The sequence below is a fragment of the Gadus morhua genome, chromosome 12 (assembly GCF_902167405.1).
Source record: "Gadus morhua chromosome 12, gadMor3.0, whole genome shotgun sequence".
NCBI lineage: Eukaryota > Metazoa > Chordata > Actinopteri > Gadiformes > Gadidae > Gadus > Gadus morhua.
In genome coordinates, this window is record NC_044059.1 from 24,540,695 (window position 1) to 24,561,996 (window position 21,302).

Consider the following 21,302-nt stretch of genomic DNA (forward strand, 5'->3'; position numbering starts at 1 on the left):
AGAATGGCAACAACTAAGAGAGAATAAAAATGATGTTTGTGGGACTAGTTTGAGAAAGGAATATCCGAACACATAAGGGATCGAATGAAACGGATATCCCTCTATTGAAACTCCCTCTCTTTCGCCCCGCAACACTAACTGGAAGTCCCGCCCTCTATCTCGCCAATAACGCAGATATCCAGCATACCGCTCCAAGCATTCCGTGGGCAGACGAGAACGCCTTGGAACGAGGTTATGTTGTGAACGTTGGAGAGTGACGTAAACGGTGCAGAGGTACAAGATGTCAGTTTGCACATATTTGGGAAAATAAATGGTAAAACAAATGGAATGGTTATGGTCAGTATGCAACCTTAGACAGTAGAAAGTATGGACGTAGCGTCCGTGACATGGTTGATTGCGGAGTGCGCCTCCCGTCCAGCACGGGGCGGTAATGATAATGACAACAATGTTCAAGCTCACAAAAAAGAATAGACCGGAAGCAAAAAAGAATGAATGTCAAACAAATGCATGGTGTCCTCCTATGTCTTTAAATACGCTTAATAATGTCAGGGTACAGTTTGTTCAGGACCGCTCTGTTAGCTAAATGTTTTCCAACCCACCTAAAAACGGGGTTTTGTAGTAATAATGTTGTTCACCGAATCCCTGTTTGCGGTTATGCGAAAAAAGTTGGTAAGAAATCAATGTATGCATGCCTTTACCTGTAACGAATGGTCTTTTACAATGCACTTCAATTAGATAATGTGCAGCGATAACACATTTCTCATACATGTTCACCTGAACACCAATGATGTACAGCGCTCAGGGTCAATTAAATTAGCCTGCAAGTCTTGCTTGTCTTGAAATGTTTTTTTTATATTTTCTTCGGCTTTAGACATATCTCAAACAAAGGGATACCACCAACATGCATTACCCACTGGGATTCTTGGAATAACTTAACTGCATCTTACTGTGGTGTATTACTTTGTAATCTGCTGAACAGTCAACCATTAGAATAGACCAAAACTGAGTTGTGTCATGTGCCATTGATACAGATGAATGTATTGTACCTCTTACAGCGGCCAAAGGGAAAGGAAAAGGCATGGTGAAAGAGGACGTGAAAGGTCCTGAAGTGTGTAAGGATACTGAAAGGCTCACAACACATGCTGTTGGCGTCAACATCTTTAAGCAGGGAGAAGACCCTAAACTGAAGTCTCCAGAGGAATACCCAGAGTGGTAATTGAACATTTATTTTAAGCCATTTTCCCATTTTAGCTATACAAGAATGAGATGAGAAATCAAGAATGTTAATTACAAATCCAAAGGCATGTCTCAATACCACACAGCAAATCACCTGGCCCAGTATTTACTTTGTATTTAAGAAAATGGGAACCTGTTCCCCAAGAGATACACAATATATCTCAACACCATTATAATTTGCAGATTATTATTAAGAAGTGTACTGTATGTCATGTTTGGTGTTTGGTGTTCCTCATATGTTATTACTGTTGTCTGTCATAGGTTATACCAGATAAAACTTGGACCGGTGACGAATTTACACGATCGGGAACCAGACAGTTGGGAATATTGGAAACGTCTGAGAAAAGAAAGCATTTTGCGCCATAACAGATTGCATAAAGGAAAGAAGTTATAGGTTTCTCTCCTATGACGTATACCATGTAATTGTTTTCTGTTAGATTTCAGAAGATACACTTTTCACTCATCTTTCAAACCAAGTACAATTTGGATACAATTACTTGCTTGGTTATTTTGTTCTTTGTTCTTTTTTTTTGTTGTAAAGCCTCTTTTCCCCCACCCCCCTCTCATACATAATGATGTATTGGATATAAGATACGAGAGTTGACTTTTGATTGACTTATACAAATAAATTCTGTGACTGATAATTTTGTGAGTGAAAATGTGTGCGACACGCGTCCGCTGTGGTTTGTGTACTATGCAGAAATCCTGTTCGGTTGGGCTAAAAGTAGATGCAAATAAACATGCGTAGACGATCGGCATGGCATATCATATTTGAGGAAACGAAATGAGAAGTGCTATTCCTAAGGCATGCTCACCAGAGTAGCATGAACATTATTTTTTGCTCGTGAAACTGGACCTGGGCTGATATTACTGGCGGATTTGGTGAGTGAAATTGTCTTCATTGACAATAGTATTTTCGGGATAGTGTGTAGTAAAGCTATTTGTTTTAAAAGGCAAAAGTAATTACAACCCTCCCCCGTTGTCAAATTGACTTTCTCTTTCAACCATGTAGCACTTTCGTTCTAATGCGACCGGGTTAAATGCCTCGGGATATAAAGTCTACCGAAAGAAATTCAGCAGATTGCCTCGTCTGGTTGTTAGCATGAGCGTTTATGCCTATGCTCCGAGTACGATAATATATTTCGCTCACTACATTATAGACCAGCCAATTTAATTTATTTAACGACCAATCTAGTTTATAATTACATATAATCACTGGGATGACCTGGCGTCAATATTAAACTCATAGGCTAGGCTACTTATAAATGCAACAAAATTAATGAAATAAATTCATACTTCGTCTCCTCTGACGTCAAGTACAACGTACAACACATGTGCTACAGGTGCTGCAGACAGTTAGCCTAGCCATTCAATTGCTAATTGCAACCTTTGGGTACGGTCAGACTGTCTGTGTTGAGAATGAGCTCGAAACAGCAAATGCATCAGTATTAAATGAACTCATTCATGATGTAAAATAATAATACTTAATAGCCTGCACGAAATAAATAACTTAATTTCGAAACACATTAAACTATTTGATTTTATGCTCATTGAGGCTTCACATTTATCCATGGGGATAATCCATTAACTACTTTAAAACCACACTGGCCTTCTTGTACCACTACCACTAAGTGAGCTTGCACGATGGTCAACCATTTCCACACTTTCAACAAGTGAAATTAGTTGAAACAATGTGTCTACTGTTGCATGTCGTCACTGTCAATCAAAGGATGAAAAGCGCCACTGGTACCCAAGAGCCTCTGACTCACACAGAGATTCATCCCTCTCAAGAAGAGATTGAGTGGAAGAGAGATGGGAGACTGGAACAGAAACCTGGGGACTCTCAGTGAAGATGCTCTCAGCAGGCTGGGTGAGATATTGGACAACTGCACCCGTGGATGGAGACAACTGGCAAACATTGCGAATGAGCATCCTCAATTCCGCTGCAGGTAAAGATCAATATTAAGTACTTCTAATATTTAATTAATCAAGATAATTAAATCCTTTTTATTTTGCATATGAATCCCCAATTTATTGTAGTAAACAGCACTTATGCAGATCATTTTCATTGGTCCGCAGTGAGAATGAGCTTACAAGCTGCTCAGTACAGGTGCTGAGCCCTACTGGAAGCCCAGCTCGCTACCTCTTGGCCAGGCTGGCTGACCGCTCCTGTTCCCTGGCCTTCCTGCTCAGCTGTCTGAAGAAGATGGACAACCAGCATGCGGTCCAGTACCTGACTGCCACGGGTACACAGCCGTCAATACATTTATTCAGTCTTTTCTGTCATTTCGAAAATGGCTGGGAGGATGAGAGCGATGTATATAAAAGCCAACAACAAAGTAACTTCAACAATTCTTGACAAGGGTGTGTGCGTGCGTGCGTGCGTGCTGCGTGTGTGTGCGTGTGTACGCGCTTGCGTGTGTGTGTGTGTGTGTGTGTGTGTGTATGCGCTTGCGTGTGTCTGTGTGTGTTTATTGCAGTGATGGAAAACATTCATATCACCGTCCAGCCTCAGTCTCAGCAGGCTTTAGAAGGGGGCAGGGTGGTCCTCGCCTGTAGGGCAGCCGGTCCAGCGGGCCTCAGCTACCAGTGGTTCAGAGGAAAAGAACAGGTCGGTTCTCCGTTTGTTTTGTAAAACCTCCCTCTAACGACAAACTCCAGTCAGCACCACACAAAGGGGTTGCTGCCCGAGTAGGTGTTTATCTAAAGACCAGGCAGGGATACAATAATACAAAGCTGTATTTGTTAGTGATTTATTCCTCGGATGTGTCCGTTTAATCATCTTTAATAACCTTTGAGATAAAAAAAATCTGCCAGCAGCAATCGATAACATAAAATAACACTCAACATTTAATAACAGATGACTAAATAACAACGGGGCGCTGGAGTCTAAAACTATTGAGAGGTCAGTGTTTGTTCCTCTAAAATAAATAAAAGACGTATGGCAACCAACTCAATCTGAGACTGCAGGGTGTGCTGGTGCCTGAGGTGAACTTTGTAAGGGAAATACTGCAGCAATGGTTAATGAACTAACGAGGGCCAGGTGGAAGTGATTAATAGTGTGGAGATGTCGATCTCACTTTCACAACCTGCATATAACATCACTAGAATTGTCCTTAAATAATATCATCAGTTCAAGGTCAGCTGTAGCAAACAGATTCAGAAAAATGTCTATATTCTAAAATCGAATGCTTTCCATGGTGTGTTCTAGATACTGGGGGGGTCTGGGAGTGCAGCTGACCTGGTCCTCTCCCCTCTGGGCCCAGTCCACCAGGGCCACTATATCTGTAGAGTGAACCATGGGGACACCTGCATCTTCTCACAGTGGGCTCACATTCAATTTAGTCGCTCTGAATTCTCAAGTCCAGGTATGTCTTGGTTTAATAAATGCCTCTTCTCTTTTCAATTTGACCTACACCAGTCCCTTCACTTCACTATTCTTCTCTTCTACGCTCAACTCCGACCAATACTTCACATAGTCATTGACACCCATTTCACTCTCCTCAGCATTGTATTCTTGTGACTGTTATTCTCTCAGGCTGCAGCAGTACTCTTTTCCCGGGGTCGAAGAGTGGCCTGTGTATCACCCGTCAGCCCCAGTCCCAGACCGTGACCGAGGGGGACTCTCTGTTCCTGGAGTGCCTCGTGGAGGCCAACCCGCCGGCCCAGTTTCACTGGCACCATAACATGAATGCCATGCAGCAGCAGAAGAGCAGTGTGCTCAGGGTAGGACCCTGGTCTAAACGCTTGAATGCTTGGTAAGAAGCAGAGAGGGGTGGGGGAAGTGAACGAACCAGCCGGATCGCAGTGTACCTTCCTTGTTTTTGCTTTGCTGGTTGGCTGCCTTTGGTTATACAAACCAAACTACTGAGTAGGGGAAGTTAATAATACCTTTTGGTTATTTTGTAACATCTTTAGTTGATATATAACCTATTTATAACATGGTATTTCAAGGGCTACCTTAATATCTTCTTCTACAGCTGTATATTCATCTTCATCAGCATCTAAGTTATAATGTTTCAACAGATCCCTGCAGTGACCACAACAGACAGAGGTCAATACAGCTGTAAAGTGTACAACCTATTCCATGAGATTTGGAGCAACCCAGTCCAAATTCACATCGGTAACAATAATATTACTATTAAAGTTTGCCTTCGATGGGCAACCAAATGCGTTGCATGTTAATACGTTTCTATTTCATAGGACCAAGCTCTTTGTCTGATGGTTCCTGGACAGAAGTTGACACGGGTAGGATTTTTCTTTCTAGTTCCTCATTTAGTTAATTATTATCTTTTAGCATCAGTGTAGCAATGGCAGTGTGTCTACTTTATATTCCCTACAGCACCCCCCCCCAGACATATTAGGCCCAAAGAAAGTCTTTATGGTGAGTATGCAGACAAGTCTTACCAGAATACATATACACTTTAATCTGTAAGTCTATCAAATCAGTAATATAATGCACGGTTCCGTCAAGGTTACAATGTGCTGCAAGGGATCATTTGGTTTTGGACCACAATGGTGCTCTTCAAAAAAGCCATGTGTCTTATCATCCACCACCCATGATGATGTAACGACTCTTTCTCCTGTTGACCTCACAACAGCCACAGACAAAGTTGCTCTCTTGATTGGCAATATGAACTACAGTCACCACATCCAGCTCTCTGCACCCATGGCTGATGTTCATGAATTGGCCAACCTGCTCAGGCAACTGGACTTCAAGGTGGTTTCCCTGCTGGACCTCAACTGGCAGGAGATGAACAGTGCGGTCACAGAGTTCCTCTTGCTGCTTGACAAGGGGGTCTACGGTCAGTCTGCCAGCCGCTTTTGCCTGAAATGTGTTAAATGTGGTAAATCTCATGGGTCAAAGTCCAAGCCAAGGTTTTTTTTATCAAAAGTGACTTGAATTCTTTGAATTTGGATACATCCGACAAAGACAATTTCACCCGGTGACTCAAATGCTGGGCCTCAAAGACCTTTGCTGCTACACTATCCTGCAGTTCCAGCCCAGTCTACTGAGGGATTAAATTGAAATGAATTTATCTTTAACATTGTCCCTTCTACCTGCTTGTTTGCAGGCCTGCTGTACTTTGCTGGTCATGGTTATGAGAACTATGGCAACAGCTTCATGGTTCCCATCGACGCCCCAGCCTCGTATACCTCTGATCATTGCCTGTGTGTGCAGAGTGTCCTTCAGAGGATGCAAGAGAGAGAGACCGGACTCAATGTCTTTCTGTTGGATATGTGTCGCAAAAGGTAAAAGGAAGGCTAGGGCTTTGAGTTAAAGTTGATTTAGTCTGTTGTATGTGCACAATACATTTGTGATGGGAGAAAATACATAGACTGTTTTTTTTCTCTGCTTAGAAATCCAAATGATGATGTGATCCCACATTCGGGGCCGTTGAAGGTGACAGCAAATATTGTGTTTGGTTATGCTACGTAAGTTTCTTGATACTATTTTTCCTATCATGGCACTTTTCACTTTTTCTACTTAGCCTGAACGACTTAACAATCTGTATACATCATATTTATGAACCTTTATTTACCCAGGCAAGCAAATTAAGAGCAAAAGTCTTATTTTCAAGAGCAGCCTGAAAAGAGCTAGAAGCTCTTTAAGGGGAAGTGGGAGGGGAGTGCTAAAAGTGAAAATATGACTGTGTCTCCCATGGCCTCTCTCTCATACTTGGCTGTTGATATTTAGGTGTGTCGATGCAGAAGCATATGAAGTGAAAGAAGACAACCTCAATAACGGCATCTTCATAAGTTTCCTCAAGCAGCGTGTCTGTGAAGACGAGAAGGTCACTGTGATGCTAGACAGAGTGGCAGAAGGTATCATGACTTTCAAAAAACAATTTGCAACTCTCCTAGTGTTCAAGTGATATAAACAAATTATTTATTCATGCAACCAACCCTTTTTATCCAAAGTGACTGGATATTCTGTATCTATAGTTTTGGCGGGTCATTAATGAGGAGATGGAGGTTTGGCATCTTGCTCAGGGATGCCTATAGCCTGGTCCTACCAGACTCTCGTACTTCATTTCATTTGTACAGAGTCTGGACCTACTCAATTGACAAACGTAAACGCAGTGCACTTGAAGGCAGGTGTCTGTTGAAGTTTAAAACCATTGGATCTGCCCAGTGCCACTCTGGATCTGCCATAACCAATCGCTAACATTTGGCCGGGGATCACGTTGCGCGCAGGCTTCAAACAAACACCGTGCCTGAAGATGTCCGTCAACGAGACCTGACTTTAACGTCATTGATCTCAGCCACTCTCTCTGTTCACTGATTGGACGCAGAAAATGTGGACGGAGAGAACCCACTAACATACCGCAGACCCAGACCTAGTACTGAAGGGAAGTTCAAATTGAGCGGAAGTACTTAGGCGGGCGGAGCCAGGCTAGGATGCCTACAGGTCGACGGAAGACATTTGGGTTCAAAACCCAGAATATTTTAGCTGAGCGAACACCCTAACATGCCGACCGCGCCATCCTGCACCCCCCCCCCCCCCCCCCCCCCCCCCCCACCAGAACATCCTGTCTGACTGTCCTGCTTACTTCTACGTATGCTCCCTTACCTCTGCTAGATATGGGCCGGTGTGAGCTGATGCGAGGCATACAGGCCCTGGAGCTCCGGAGTAACCTCTCAGAGCGCCGTGCTCTCACAGACCTCATCCAGAGCACGGAGAGCCCCACAGACCACTCAGCACGCAACCTCCAGTGGGCCATCGCACACGGTACGCTCTGTGAATGCAGAGATACTCTGGTCTTTTTCAATGCAGATAGATATAGGAAGGATATCTCGGTAACGAAACAAGAAAAAACGAGGTGTAACGCCACCTGTTGCGTATCTTGATTTCCAGCCCAGGCTCTGTGCTGTCTCCCCCCAGAAGTTCTGCTATAACATAGACTGCTTGATCACTGGATCAGAAGTTCTGCAATAACATAGTACAGCTACATTTATCCCAATGCGATTCAGGATCTCATCTTTTGTCTCTGCACTCTATATAGTTCTGCCAAAAAGTCGCACGCTGCACTTTGAGTGTGGAGTCCAGGTGCAGATTGGATTCGCTGCAGAATTTTCCAACATCATGATCATCTACACACGGATCTTGGAGAAACCTAAGGAAATCATGTCCTGTTCTGCTGAGCTCATTGATTTCCCAGAGGAGGTTTGTTCATATTTCATACTGACTAGAATCGAGAGGAGTTTTAAAGGTTCTGCCTTTAATTTAATGACATTTTGTCCTGGTGGACTGATCACTTAAATTGCATTTAAAAGAGGTGTAAACGACTCTTAAAGTAATGATAAATAATAGCAATAGATGGATGTGTCTATATGAGGATGCCAAGTAGTTGTGATGTTTGGCCCTTTTGGCAGGATTGCTCTATGAAATACAGAGCATAAATGTGATAACCCTTATAAAGGGGTTGCTTGTGATAATGTGATAGAGTGCAATTGAATTAAGTCAGAAACAATCATATGTCTTCACACTATACCTTCATGGCAGGGTGTGGACCTCGATCTAAAGAAGAGTAATCAGGGGAGCGTTTTGGAAGCCGGAAGTTTACTTCCAATCATGGAAATTCTGCCTCCAGCGCAGAGCCCAGGACTGTACACACGCCTGAAGAGCCTACAGAGACTCAAGGTCAGAAAAAAACCACCATGAGAAGTACATTTTCTATTTTCAGACAATGAACAAAGGAAAATCTACATGAGAAGAACAATTTGGTACGTTTCAGAGGCATGTAAGCAGACGGGGTCTGGATGGTCTAGTAGTGGCCAGGGGGGTTTGACTCCCGGCTGACATGTACCGGGTTCGATTCCCATTGCCCACAGCCTACAAGATGCCTTGCTCCTACTTGCTTCCTTATGACAAGTTGCTTTGGGCAATCTCCTTAAAGGAGTAAATGGCGTTCTTATGTGCATGTTATCAACATTTTTGCCTCGTTGTGTCCTCCGTAGAAAGAGCTCACGTTTACCGTGTGTCTTCATTACCGCTACTCAAACATGGACGACGAGGAGGTCCAGGACATGCGAAGGGTCACAGTGGGCAAACCACTGGTGTCCAAACTGAACCTCCACGAACCTCGCAAGCCTAGGTCCTCCTCTTCAGACCGTCCCTCCGTCAACGCTCCAGAGACTTCCATGTATGCAGAGGACCTTGGCCAAGACTTTCCAGCCTCGGAGACGTCTTCTATCGGCTCAGCGTTGACAACCTCCTATTATTCACAGACGACCCGGGAGCAGCCGAGGTCATACTCCTCAGCCACTCAGAGAGTCAATATACCAGAGGAGAATGCTGAGCTGATGGAGTGTGCCCCACAACCTCTTATCGCCAGTCAAAGCTTGACCCAAAGTCACTTAACTCAAGATCCGTGCAGCTTTAACGATAAAAACAACTTCCATACTTATTAAAGCACTTTGAATAACCACTGCGTTTGATACTGTGCTATACAGAAAAATCTGACTTATTAAGAGGAACCAATTCATGGCTATCAAGAGCTGGATTAGATACTTACAACTTGTGTATTTATTATCAGGGTCTATTTAAGGTGCAGGTCAGAATTAAATCGAAATATAAGTGTTTAATCGGCATTAACTTTTGCATTACAAGCTAATAAGTGTCTCGTTTTGGTTTCTCACCCTGTAATTATTGTTTTTTACTTGTCTCATAAATGAACTAGATGTCTATGATATCCTCTTACAATTAAGTGTTTATTTACATACCATTTTTTGAATGCATTGTTATATCTTCAAATCATGTTTGACTGGGTACAAGTGTTAAAGGACATACAAATGTGTTTCCTTTCAGTTGTATGTTGTCTACCGGATGTCATTTTTGTTTTGCATAACTAGCCGAATGAATGCAGAGGCCGTCAATACCGCGCATGCGCATTATTGTTGGCTGCTAGCGCTCGCCATTTTGTGGAGCATTTATCTGGGAATACACCGATATTTATGATTTTTTTCACATTAGGGTACAGTGTTACTATCGTACGTGAAATAAACACTTAGGTTCTCTATCATGGCTGACTCGTCGTCGGATATTGATGTTCCAGAAGGTTGCGAAGTTCGCAAATTATCTGAGTTGAGAGTTATCGGCTTGAAGGCCGAATTGAAGAAACGAAACCTAGACACTACAGGCATCAAAAGCGTCCTTTCGGAGCGTTTGAAAAAGGTATTTAAAAACTGACCGTTAGCAATAAGCTCAATTTTACATCAAACGTTTACAAGCTAAAAAGGTTGCTGTGTTGAAGGGTATTTTAATGCTTTGCAGCTAGGCCTGCGCTCATTGAACGTGGTAGCTCTTTGCTAACTAGCAACTGTAAAAGGCAATTAACCCATACTTTACATTCTCAGGATAAATTCCATTTCAGACTTCTAAAGGTGTGTATGTTTTTCCCCAATAGGCTATTGAGGATGAAGGTGGAAATCCAGAGGAGATTTATGTGGCTGCTGAGCCAACTATGAAGAAGACCCCTAAGCGGGCCACAAAAGGTGAAAAACAAATCAAAAAACTCTCTAAATGTAAAAATATGCATTTATTTAGCTTCTGTGACAGCAGTAGAGTAATCCATGCATGTCATTAGCAGATGCCAGGCTGGACAGCGAAGAACGAGAAGAAAGCATGTTGGGAGAGGATTCCCATGATGGCCAGGTGAGCTTTCTGCCGAAACTAAAGTCAACATACTGGGTCCAATTATTTCAAAGAAGACTACAAGAAATCAGTTTTTTAAAACCAGGAAGGAAATTCAGGTAAAAAAAGAAAAGCAGCAAATAGACCCGAAAATGAAAGTCAAGGTTCGAGGCATATGTCACATTTTAAAGCTGGATTAATAGGCCTATACATTATTCAAATGATTTTACTTCCAACAGTACCTGTATACCTTGTGAACATACGTGATAATGAACATGTTAATCCATGCATTGGTAAAAGAACTGACTACGCCATGAAAGCACTCTTCTGCTTTCCAGGTGGCTATTGATGACCGTTGATTCGTTTTTTTCGCATTGTCTGTGTTTTCTTCATTGTCTTGTTTTTCTTCCCCAACAGGATGAACATGAGAACATGCAGGACATGAGCATCTTCGACATGAGCGTTGTAGATGAGGCGGACAATGATAATGGAATACCAGCAGAGGTGGAAGAGGACAAAATGCAGGACTCTGAGGAGCTCTGTGACGAAGATGAGTTATTGCAGGACACTGTGGAACAAGACAAAGAGAAGATGGGGTTGGAAGATGCATCGCCAACTGATGAAGTAAGTCTGAGCCTGATGGATGTGTGACCTATTTCCTTAGTTGATTTGTGTTAGGGCTGTGCAATTAATCGAAATTTGATCGTGGTTTCGTTTTTTGGGTCAAACAATCTCCAAACTAATATAATCGAGTTGAAACGATTTTTATATATTTTTTGCTGGATCCAGCTAGATACTTGTTTGTATATATTTTAAATTTGACCATTTTCTGTTAATTTTGGGTACTTTTTTCAAGGGGAAATTTCAAAGTTCTCAGTTTAAACTTTGTTTTTTTTGGAGAAATGCTGAATAAATCCATGTTCAAACTCAAAATAATCGTGATTTCAATATTAACAATATTTTACCCATAATCCAGGAGCCCTAATTTGTGTATGCCCTCCCAATAGTTTCCCTACTACTTCATTCACTGTCATTGTTCAAGATATCGATGGTCATAACGCTTTTCTTTCATTTGCTGTTTACATAGAAGTCTGTGTCTGAGCTGCTGGATATTGACATGACAAGCACTTCTCCTAATATGGTAAGTGCCTCTTAAATGAACCGAGATGATTTTGACTTTTGATACCCAAGAGTTTCCATGGTTGTATCAGTCTACACAAGTGTTTTGTTGATACTATAAAGAATGCCTAAATATTGACACATAATTACAAATGTAAGCTTTTCTGAATTGACTGAAGGATACAAGTACAGATTTAAAGAAACTTCCAAAATCAACTAATACTAATGAAATAATGATATCGTTTTAGGCTCCGGAACCAGACGCAGATGACCCCAAGGAGGAAACAGGTACTGTTCATAAGGTGTTACAATCTCGCAAAGACCCATCTTCTTGATAGTGATGAACTTGGATTTCAGTCCTTTTTAAGATAACTTTTAAACAAAGGGAGACTGGAAACCCAAAGGAAGTTGCTGGCTACGTGTTGAAAGTCAATTAACCCTAGTTGTTGCATTCACTTTATAAAACGATTCAAAGGTTTTAATTGTGACGACTGCGGTTAATGGTTGGACACACGTTGGCAGCAATAGAACATGCAGATCAGGGTAGACTCAGCTAACGTAGGTGACCTCAGGGTTTCCAGGTTGCCACATGAAGACTCCACCGAAGAAGGACATTTTAAGACTGAATGCTATGTTGGACATGAAAGCTTTTGGACTTGAGACGAAACCCGTCAATGCAAAGTGGACCTCAAGCAAGGCAGACAATGGAAGACGACAGACCCTCCTTCACACGGCAGCCGCTGCTGGTCTTATGGCTCTTTTCAGCACAGAACTCTTTTCTCCTTTGGACCAGGTGGTGTTGTTCATGTACGTTGTTCAACTTGAGTCAAGGTAGTCCTTAGCTGCTTGGTGGTCCCCTGTCCTTTGGGTTCCCTTCCAGTCTCTCCTTAGGGTGTGCCCCCCCCCCCCCACCTTTTGTTAATGACCAGAGCACAAGGGTCATGATGACGTTCCTAATCCAGGCCTTGCCAGTTCCTCGTTAACCATTGCTGTGTTTCAGAAGTGATTAAACTCTGCCATTCTATTCCTGTTAAATCCGTAGAAAATGAAAAAGTAGCCGGGTCTTGTTTATCTGAGCCACTTAACGAAGATCCCCAAGAGAGCCATGAGGAGACCCCCGAAGAAGAGCCAGCCGGACCCCCGGGAGGACAAGACGATGCGTGCGACGACGCTGCCAGGACCGACGAGGCCGCCCCCGGGCAGGTGGCGGGGGACCCAGAGGTCACAGAGGTCACAGAGACTGATGTTGAGGGGGTTGGGGACAGTCACGTTGTCCCGGGACAGACAGTCGATGCGCAGAGCAAAAGCACTCAGGCCGTTAGTGTAAACGAACAGGGGGCCGCGGGCGAAACGGTTGGTTCAGAAATGGGGTCTAAGAAGGGTGAGGAGGAAGAGAAGAAGACTGAAGAGAACGCTTCAGCAGATGCGTCCTCTGCAGCCAAAGAGTCCTCTACTGTAGAGGGCGATGATCAGAAAAAGAGGTTTGTTGCTTTCCGTCTACTAGACACCAAAATGGTTATCTCTGTTGCATTGGCTCCTTTGTGCTAGCAAAAAGTTTGGATGCTCTTTTCCAAGGTAAAACAAAAAAAAGGTTTGCGCATTTGTCTCAAGTTTTGTTTCCCAACACTGACTTATCTCACGTAACTTCCCATTAATGTTTAACTGGGATCGTCTTTTGCCTTACCATCACCCATTCTTGTTAAATCACTGCACTATGTACATGATCGCTTTAATCACTCAAGTTTGGTACATTACTGTAAAACACGTAAGTATGAACATAAACGTGTTTTTGAAACTGATCCGAGGCATTCTCAGTGTTTATCGTTATTTTTCCTTTGTCTCTAGTTCTGAGGAGAAAGAGGCCAACACAGAGACAAAAGACGAAAAGGGTGGGTATTAAATTCTCACGTAATTTTTGTTCTTCAACACCCAATACGTGTTTGCTCACCTCTAACCGGCTGTCTATGCAGCTGCTGCTGGAGCTAATGTTGCAGCAGGGGCTAGCAGGAATCTCTGGGTCAGCGGCCTCTCCTCCACGACCAGAGCGACTGATCTGAAGACCCTCTTCAGCAAGTATGGCAAGGTCAGTCCACGCTTCTCCTCTCCGCATCAGTATTTCTCTCCAGTGTGGTTTTGTCCAATGTTGCCCTTATCATTATGTAAGCCCTTTGAGACTAATGGTGATTAAGGGCTAAACAAATTGAATTATCAAACCGTGCTAGTAATGGTCATCGTTATTTGGTCGGCACCGCAGTCCAAAGCATCCTGCAATACGACCGCATACATTTTCTTGCCATGGGTCGAACCCCATACCTCCTTGCCTCTAGACGGGACCACTTACCCCCCGTGTCTCCCCCCCCCCCCCCCCCCCCCCCCCCCACTGTTCAGGTGGTCGGGGCCAAGGTGGTGACCAACGCCAAGAGCCCTGGAGCCCGCTGCTACGGCTTCGTCACCATGTCCTCCAGCGACGAGGCCACCAGTTGCATCACCCACCTGCACAGGACGGAGCTGCATGGCAAGATGATCTCCGTGGAGCGGGTGAGCTCGACGGCCTACACCTCCACTCGATTCCGTTGTACCCCGAAATAACATTCAGGGTGTACTCGATCTTCTGTTATTGAATATGATCTATTATTTGATATCACTACGTTGTTAAATATGACCTCTGATGGTTGCAGGCGAAAAATGAGCCCGCGGGGAAGAAGCCTGCTGACCCCAAGAGCGCTGTCGCTGAGAGACGTAATTCCACAGACTCTAGGTGAGGTCAAACGGCTCTTGTGTAATGCAGTATTGTAGAAGGGCCCTTTCAGCGTTCCTAAAGAACGTTGGCATCCCCACACATTCGAGAACCTCACAACTGCCCTCGAAACCCACTTAACATTGACCGCTCCCTCTGGGTTTAATGCCATGTCCGGTCTAATCCGCCCTTCTTTATGTGTCCAGGTCTGAGGGCAAAGACGAGAAGTCGGAGGGTGAAGGGAAAGATGGCAAAGGTGAGGCACCGACACCGTTACCCCAGGCTACTCGCTCCCGGGTTATATAAACAGAACGGCAGCGCTTATTCTCACGAGCTTTACTAACGAGTTGTGGTTGTTCTTCCCATAGGTCTCGAGAGGACGGTGGTAATGGACAAATCTAAAGGAGAGCCAGTCATCAGCGTAAAGGCTAAAAGCAAAAGCAAGGAGCGTGTAAGTATAGATCTCAACTTATCCAACGGCTGCAGACCCCATTAACCAACAATACCCCCTGCTCTACATATAAGGGCCTTCTCCCCTTATGTTGCAAGACTTTCATTTGGACACTTTTCAGTGTAACTGGGAGGTCCATGGGTTCAGTTGAAATGGCCTGAAATTAATTTCCCCCCACACGCCTCCTCCTCTTGCCCCTCTCCAGAGCTCCAAGAGCCGCGACCGCAAGTCCGTCAGCAAGGAGAAGAAGGACATCCTGTCGTTCGACCAGATCAAGGAGCAGCGGGAGAGGGAGCGCCAGAGACAGCGGGAGAGGGAGATCCGAGAGGTGGAGAGGCGCCGGCACACAGGGTATGGAAGGAAAAACACCTGCATATTATTACTATTATTCATAATAGACTAATGATATTATTATTCTATTATAAAATTGCCATTGCGTACTCTTGAAAAATGTTTGTACTGAAGTCTATTATCGTTGTTCAAATATTGTCTTCCGTATGCACGTTGAACTAGGGAGGCTAATCTTTCTCCGTCGGGGCCGTTTAGCGACCGTGATCGGGACGGTCGCACGGAGCGCGAGCGCATCCGTCAGTTCCGCGAGCGGGAGGAACGGGAGCACCTGATCCGCAAGAGGAACTGGCTGGAGGTACGCCCCCCCTCATCGGTATTCGTATATATTTTTAATATCGATGTACTTTGAGTCGTACGCATTTTAACCGTGGTCCAATCTATGTAACGTAAATTACAATTAGTGTGAGTGTTTGCAGAGTGTGAGGGTTTGCAGAGTGTGAGGGTTTGCAGAGTGTGAGGGTTTGCAGAGTGTGAGGGTTTGCAGTGTGAGTGTTTGCAGTGCGAGTGTTTGCAGTGCGAGTGTTGGCAGTGGTTAAACCAACCCCTGCAGGCGACCTCGGTACGAGGTCGAACCCGTTCACCCCTCGATGAGTGACGTCACGCGGTGTGTCTCCTCCCAGGTGGAGAAGCAGCGTCTGGACGCCGACCGCATGGAGCGGCAGTTCCTGGAGCGGGAGCGGCAGCGCATCGAGTTTGAGCGCCGGCGGGAGCAGGAGAGGATCCAGCGGGAGCGCGACGAGCTGCGCCGGCAGCAGGAGCAGCTGCGCTTCGAGCAGGAGCGCCGCTCCACCAAGAGGCCCTACGACATGGACGGCAGGTGAGCCCGGCAGAGCAAGCTGTCTCACCCCCCCCCCCCCCCCCAGGGGAACGCCAGCCCGGGGACCGTCCTGGTCACGGGACCGCACTTTCGGTGCCGCTACAGCCCGCCCACATCGATGGGCATAAATGTCGATGCCAATATGGGACCAGGGACTCAGTCGATGACGTGAGATTCACGACACCGATGGCAAAACAGTAATGGCATCTTTCAAGGCAGCCAGTGGTGACGTTAGCATTAGCAGAGCCTGCAAAGTTATTGCAGAAATAGACTAACAACTATAACACAAGAACAAGAGTATCAGTGTATGGCTAGGAGAAAGATTCTTTAAAATCCATTCCTGTGGTTTTAGTTGAAGGTTTCCTTCTATTGGAAGAAAAAAAATCTTGTTCAAATTGGTTCTGCTTTTGAGTTAAATGCTCACGCTTGAACAACAGGCAACGTAGTTTTGTATGCTAGAATAAAATTGAATGTATAGTGTCGCATCAGTGCACAAAATTAACTTTCTTGTTCTATACTGTGTTTAGAAGATTGAGGTCGGTGACTTGTAGTTTCTCAGATCAAGACATTTTATGCCCATTTACGTTTTGTGAGGCGTTTGCTGTCCAACACTATAGTGGTAGTGGTGGTAGTGTTGACCGGGAAAACCCCCAAAACAATGGGTCACTTCTGCAAGGGTAAATGTAACTCTGATGCGAGTGACAATGTCTTGTGGGCCGACGCGCAGGAAGGACGACTGGCCCGAGAAACGCATGAACATGGACGACCGCTACAACCGCTCGGACACCAGCCGCACGGAGCGCTACCAAGACTTCGACCACCGGGACCGCAGCCGTTACCAGGACAACGGGATGGCTGACCGGCGAGACAACTCGCGTGCCGTTGGCGGAGACAGAGATGGCCCGGTGAGGGATCAACTCTGTTGAACAACACTGTTGTCTAGAGCTGGCAAATTCACATTTCTATTCCTGTTGTCTTACAATGGCTATATATGTAAATGGATTTTAGTTTTGGGACATAAAAGTAGTTGTCAACATTGTTTTTATGACTGCCCATCTCCCTTTTCCAGCAGTTTACAGATCGGTCGGATCGAAGCACAGGAGGCAGAGAAGGGAGAGACAGCTGGAGCGGAGGATACGACAAGAGAATCAACCCCAGGTAAGTCCCCGGCTGGCAGGCTTTGACCGGCTCTGGTTAGCCCCAGAACCAGCGACCACCACCAGTCGGGACCCTGTTGTCCATCGATCTCATGTCTTACCGTCCCCTTGGTTCCAGGGAGGGAGCACGCGACTGGGACTCGGGTCGGAAGATGGACAATGACAGAACATGGCAAAGTAAGAACTGTGGTGAATGAATCAAGTTTCACTGCTGTTTTTGGTAATGTCGATATTATGTGCTACATAAACTCACTTGAGTAGATCTAACGCTAGGGTTGTACTCGAGAGGAAAGTAAAGTCGTACCGAGCTACACAACAGAAATGATAGTGTGATGTATGACTGATTCGTTGCAGATCGAGATGGTGCCATCCCTGGACAGTCCCACATGGCACGGGGAGGAATGGCTAGGTAAGGACTAGCACGACTCTTGCAGAGTCGTGTTTTGTTCTTTAAGAAAAGCCCTTGACTGATACATAAGCATTAGCTTAGGATTTAAGATATGTAGCAGAAAATAAATCAACCTTATTTGTGTGTGTGTGTGTGTGTGTCCCTCCCTCTCCCAGTCGTGGGGGCTACATCAACACAGGCACCTCCCAGTCTCTCTCTGGAGCTCTGAACCGACAGAACCAGATGATGCAGGGCAGCGGTCTGCAGAGCGGGGCCTTCGGACGCCGCTACTAACCACAGGCGACGGGGCGAGCGTGCATGTTGGACCCTCTTTCTACTCTCAAAGATGAGCATTTAGTTTTCCCGTCAGCAAGCGAAGACTTGATATTCATGTTTTTTTTATTTTATTTTTTTTCTGCGCGTGTTTAGAAGGAGGCCGTGTGCGGTTCACGCTGAGAACTTTCTGTTTGAAGAGCTTCCCTGTGTCTCCCGACCAGTTTGTTCTTGTGTTGGGAAAGCCCGGCCACATGTCTCTGGTCAGCTGGTTTGTTTTCAGTATACTACAGATGTCAACTGTTGATTATCTCCCTCAAAGTTCTGTTTTTAAGTCTACCTTTTCTGTGCGACTTTCTGTAAGAAAATGAAAAGGGGATTTTGACAGTTTTTAAATATTTTTCTCATCGCAGATTGATAGCAAGTGCTTGTTACACTAATTTCTTTTGACATTTTATTTTATTGTGGCATCCATGCACGCGCTCTTTGAGGGTATTGCTGAACTTAATATGTGGTAAATGTATTGTGTCGTCCTTTTGACTCCAATTTTCTGTATGAACAACAATGTATTTGTTTTTGTATATAAAGACTCGCTCTCTTAATTGCTATTGCTACTTCTGCTCAGTTCCCTGGTTTTCTACCACACTCACCGGACATATAACCTTGGTGAAGTAGTATCAAGTGAGAGGCAGAACATATGTAGGATTATGTTGCCAGCCACATTAAACAATGCATATTTTACATTTATCTTTTGTATTGGATCGACTGCTTATGTTAGGGTTGCTTTAATGACTCACATTCTTCTTTTTTTGTGTTCACATTGTCCAGCCGGATCCTACACAGTTCCTATTTGCTGTGTGGGAATCTGAGTTGTAGACTGCCTTAAGCACAATATTATGAAAAACTCTAGGTCTATTCACCTTATTTTCATATGAAGCATTGGTTTTGTAATACAGTTCTACTTTTCGCTCCTTTCACTTATCTATATACTTCTAAAAAGGGAAAGTAACTCCAATTTCACTTCTCCAACTCGATCAATGCGTTTCCTTTTTAAGTTGTTCCTCTTTCGCATGGTCTATGGTCTGTTGTCCGAGCAACAGTGGATGGGGTGCAAGGCAAATCCACACCAAACGTGTAGAATAGGTCAATAAAAAAAAAAATTAGGCAACCATTTGAACATTTTATTGGAAAATCGTACAATCTAGCTTTCTGGTGGCTGGCCTACCCAGTCAGACTTTAAAAAGATTGATAAATATTTAACTTAACTATTAGTAAAGTGTTCCATAGCACTTTTTTACGGAAGCCGAGAACGGCCATCGATTATTTTATTTTTTTATGCACTGTTGTCTCGTGATAACGACTTATTATCTCGTTATCTCGATATAACAAAGATCGTTTTCTCGTGATAACGAGATATTTTTTCCCCTTCGTTTTCTCGTGATAACGAGATAATCCCTCCGTTTTTTTTTCCGGCACAATGCAATTTCTGCCTGTGTTAGACCTTGGTTGAAGTAGGTCCTGATGCGTTGATCAATAATGTGATCTGCCATTTTCACCTCCCTGGGAAACACCTGGATCAGACAGTGGAAGCTCTCGTAGGCTGAAATCAGCACGATCACATTAACCAGCGCCAAAAGTCTGTCTGTTATATCGATATAACGAGATAATTAATTCGTTATCACGAGAAAACGACCTTTGTTATATCGAGAAAACGAGATAATTAATTCGTTATCACGAGAAAACGACCTTTGTTATATCGAGAAAACGAGATAATTAATTCGTTATCACGAGAAAACGACCTTTGTCATATCGAGAAAACGAGATAATAAGTCGTTATCACGAGATAACAGTGCATAAAAAAATAAATAATCGATGGCCGTTCTCGGCTTCCGTACTTTTTCATGAGTTAGATCACAACATTTAGGGATAAAAAAGTAAACTCTAAATTGTGCCCGCCATGTTGTCAGAATATACAAAGCCACCAGGGGGAGGAAGAGCCTCAAATACAGCATATTCTTCTAGCGCAACTGGATCTGGAGACAGTGCTAGTATCCGACGAAGTGATACAAGATGGCAGATATTGTAAGTATATAAACATAATACATTCCATTATGCCAAAAAGATACTTTGAAAGGAATAAACAAATCCAAATTCTAGATTTAGAAACGAAAAAGCGGTCAAACATTTAATTTCACGTCATTTCCATTAAGAGTAATGTATTTGAGGTGCAAAACATCTGTGACAAGGTCATGTAACCTATTAGGCTCCTCTAACATCCTGGACCAGATGTAGAAGAACACACACATTACCAGCAGCAGTCCAGGGCTGTGGGACCAATGGGGAGTGGGGGGGAGGTCTCAGGCCTAAATCAGAGAAAAGGCCATGAGCTTCATTATGCTAGGGGTCATTTAAACCCAGCAAAGAGCTTGAACTCATGGAACGGCTTACAGATGTGCAGCGCCAACGTGTAACCTGCTGTGTCATGCGTTTACACTCGATTCCAGACATTTGTAAGGAATATAAAAGTTTATTTATTCTGCTCCCCATCCCTGCCATTAGAAGTCAACATCTTTCCAAAGCATCCCTCTCGCTAATATTATTCTGCCCTTAACACGTCCACTGTTAGGGTTAGGGTTATGTGGAAGAGTGATACCTGACTAGGCCAGTAGAAAGGGATCCCACAGGTGGTGTATTGCATTTATTTTGAAACTTTAACAGGAATATTTGTGCTCTGTTTAAATAACAGTGACTGTAAAGTGGATGCAGCTGTGTGTGTGTGCGTGTGTGTCTGTGTTTATGTGGGTGTATGCGTGTGTGTTGTCCCCTGACACCATGGGTAGAGCATGGGTATATTCTGCTGTATTAAGAGGCCTCTTAATGCAGCAGAAAGCAAACAAAGCTGATACAACATCCTCATTTTGTTTGCATGAATTCTGGCCACAGTTGAGCAAACACGCACATACACATGCAGAGACTTAAACACACACACAAACACACACACACACCTGCAGGGATAGGAAGGGAGGGGAGGCATGCTGGTAGCCAGGTTAACTCTAAAATAGATTGAAAGACAGATGGACAGGCCGACAGACAAAAAGCCGTAACTGTCCCAAAACTCCCGGTCAGTGTGTATTTT

At 44.2% G+C, this 21,302-nt stretch overlaps 3 protein-coding genes across 11 annotated transcripts; all 3 read left to right on the plus strand.

Moving 5' to 3' along the window:
- Positions 1 to 446: 446 nt before the first annotated feature.
- On the plus strand, positions 447 to 1,899 carry mrpl54 (mitochondrial ribosomal protein L54). 2 transcript variants are annotated; one of them, XM_030372554.1, is made up of 3 exons: positions 447 to 669; positions 1,056 to 1,212; positions 1,498 to 1,880. In XM_030372554.1, exons 1-3 carry the CDS (start codon positions 543 to 545, stop codon positions 1,628 to 1,630), a joined length of 417 nt encoding a protein of 138 aa, XP_030228414.1. In that variant the 5' UTR covers positions 447 to 542; the 3' UTR covers positions 1,631 to 1,880. The 2 variants fall into 2 exon arrangements, with proteins under 2 accessions (XP_030228414.1, XP_030228415.1); XM_030372555.1 differs by having other exon boundaries at positions 474 to 682; positions 1,498 to 1,899.
- Positions 1,900 to 2,005: 106 nt separating this feature from the next.
- malt2 (MALT paracaspase 2) lies at positions 2,006 to 10,262 on the plus strand. Of its 2 annotated transcripts, XM_030372547.1 has the most exons (17): positions 2,006 to 2,118; positions 2,966 to 3,185; positions 3,316 to 3,482; positions 3,717 to 3,847; positions 4,448 to 4,604; positions 4,775 to 4,962; positions 5,263 to 5,359; positions 5,440 to 5,484; positions 5,579 to 5,620; positions 5,838 to 6,041; positions 6,312 to 6,489; positions 6,598 to 6,672; positions 6,935 to 7,062; positions 7,820 to 7,969; positions 8,244 to 8,404; positions 8,744 to 8,881; positions 9,199 to 10,262. In XM_030372547.1, the coding sequence occupies exons 2-17, from the start codon at positions 3,049 to 3,051 to the stop codon at positions 9,649 to 9,651; spliced, it is 2,451 nt and encodes an 816-aa protein (XP_030228407.1). In that variant the 5' UTR covers positions 2,006 to 2,118; positions 2,966 to 3,048; the 3' UTR covers positions 9,652 to 10,262. The 2 variants fall into 2 exon arrangements, with proteins under 2 accessions (XP_030228407.1, XP_030228408.1); XM_030372548.1 differs by lacking the exon at positions 2,006 to 2,118 and having other exon boundaries at positions 3,069 to 3,185; positions 3,342 to 3,482.
- On the plus strand, positions 9,999 to 18,913 carry safb (scaffold attachment factor B). Of its 7 annotated transcripts, none has more exons than XM_030372542.1 (21): positions 9,999 to 10,414; positions 10,647 to 10,734; positions 10,827 to 10,894; positions 11,291 to 11,497; positions 11,961 to 12,014; positions 12,241 to 12,280; positions 13,035 to 13,473; positions 13,838 to 13,881; positions 13,963 to 14,075; positions 14,381 to 14,530; positions 14,671 to 14,750; positions 14,936 to 14,985; positions 15,098 to 15,180; positions 15,386 to 15,531; positions 15,694 to 15,844; positions 16,152 to 16,348; positions 17,076 to 17,253; positions 17,421 to 17,506; positions 17,624 to 17,682; positions 17,860 to 17,914; positions 18,070 to 18,913. In XM_030372542.1, the coding sequence occupies exons 1-21, from the start codon at positions 10,262 to 10,264 to the stop codon at positions 18,185 to 18,187; spliced, it is 2,559 nt and encodes an 852-aa protein (XP_030228402.1). In that variant the 5' UTR covers positions 9,999 to 10,261; the 3' UTR covers positions 18,188 to 18,913. The 7 variants fall into 7 exon arrangements, with proteins under 7 accessions (XP_030228402.1, XP_030228400.1, XP_030228404.1 ...); XM_030372540.1 differs by having other exon boundaries at positions 10,001 to 10,414; positions 17,418 to 17,506; XM_030372544.1 differs by having other exon boundaries at positions 10,001 to 10,414; positions 15,727 to 15,844; positions 17,418 to 17,506.
- Positions 18,914 to 21,302: the final 2,389 nt, after the last annotated feature.

Excerpts from the sequence above, each read along its gene's own strand:
- mrpl54 (XM_030372554.1), top strand. The coding sequence starts at position 543 with ATGTCAGGGTACAGTTTGTTCAGGACCGCTCTGTTAGCTAAATGTTTT. Across the intron at positions 670-1,055 it reads CGGTTATGCGAAAAAAGTTG|CGGCCAAAGGGAAAGGAAAA; the intron begins GTAAGAAATCAA and ends TACCTCTTACAG. Across the intron at positions 1,213-1,497 it reads CCAGAGGAATACCCAGAGTG|GTTATACCAGATAAAACTTG; the intron begins GTAATTGAACAT and ends TGTCTGTCATAG.
- malt2 (XM_030372547.1), top strand. The coding sequence starts at position 3,049 with ATGGGAGACTGGAACAGAAACCTGGGGACTCTCAGTGAAGATGCTCTC. Across the intron at positions 4,963-5,262 it reads AGAAGAGCAGTGTGCTCAGG|ATCCCTGCAGTGACCACAAC; the intron begins GTAGGACCCTGG and ends ATGTTTCAACAG. Across the intron at positions 6,490-6,597 it reads TTGGATATGTGTCGCAAAAG|AAATCCAAATGATGATGTGA; the intron begins GTAAAAGGAAGG and ends TTCTCTGCTTAG.
- safb (XM_030372540.1), top strand. The coding sequence starts at position 10,262 with ATGGCTGACTCGTCGTCGGATATTGATGTTCCAGAAGGTTGCGAAGTT. Across the intron at positions 14,076-14,380 it reads TCTTCAGCAAGTATGGCAAG|GTGGTCGGGGCCAAGGTGGT; the intron begins GTCAGTCCACGC and ends CCCACTGTTCAG. Across the intron at positions 17,254-17,417 it reads GCGGAGACAGAGATGGCCCG|CAGTTTACAGATCGGTCGGA; the intron begins GTGAGGGATCAA and ends TCCCTTTTCCAG.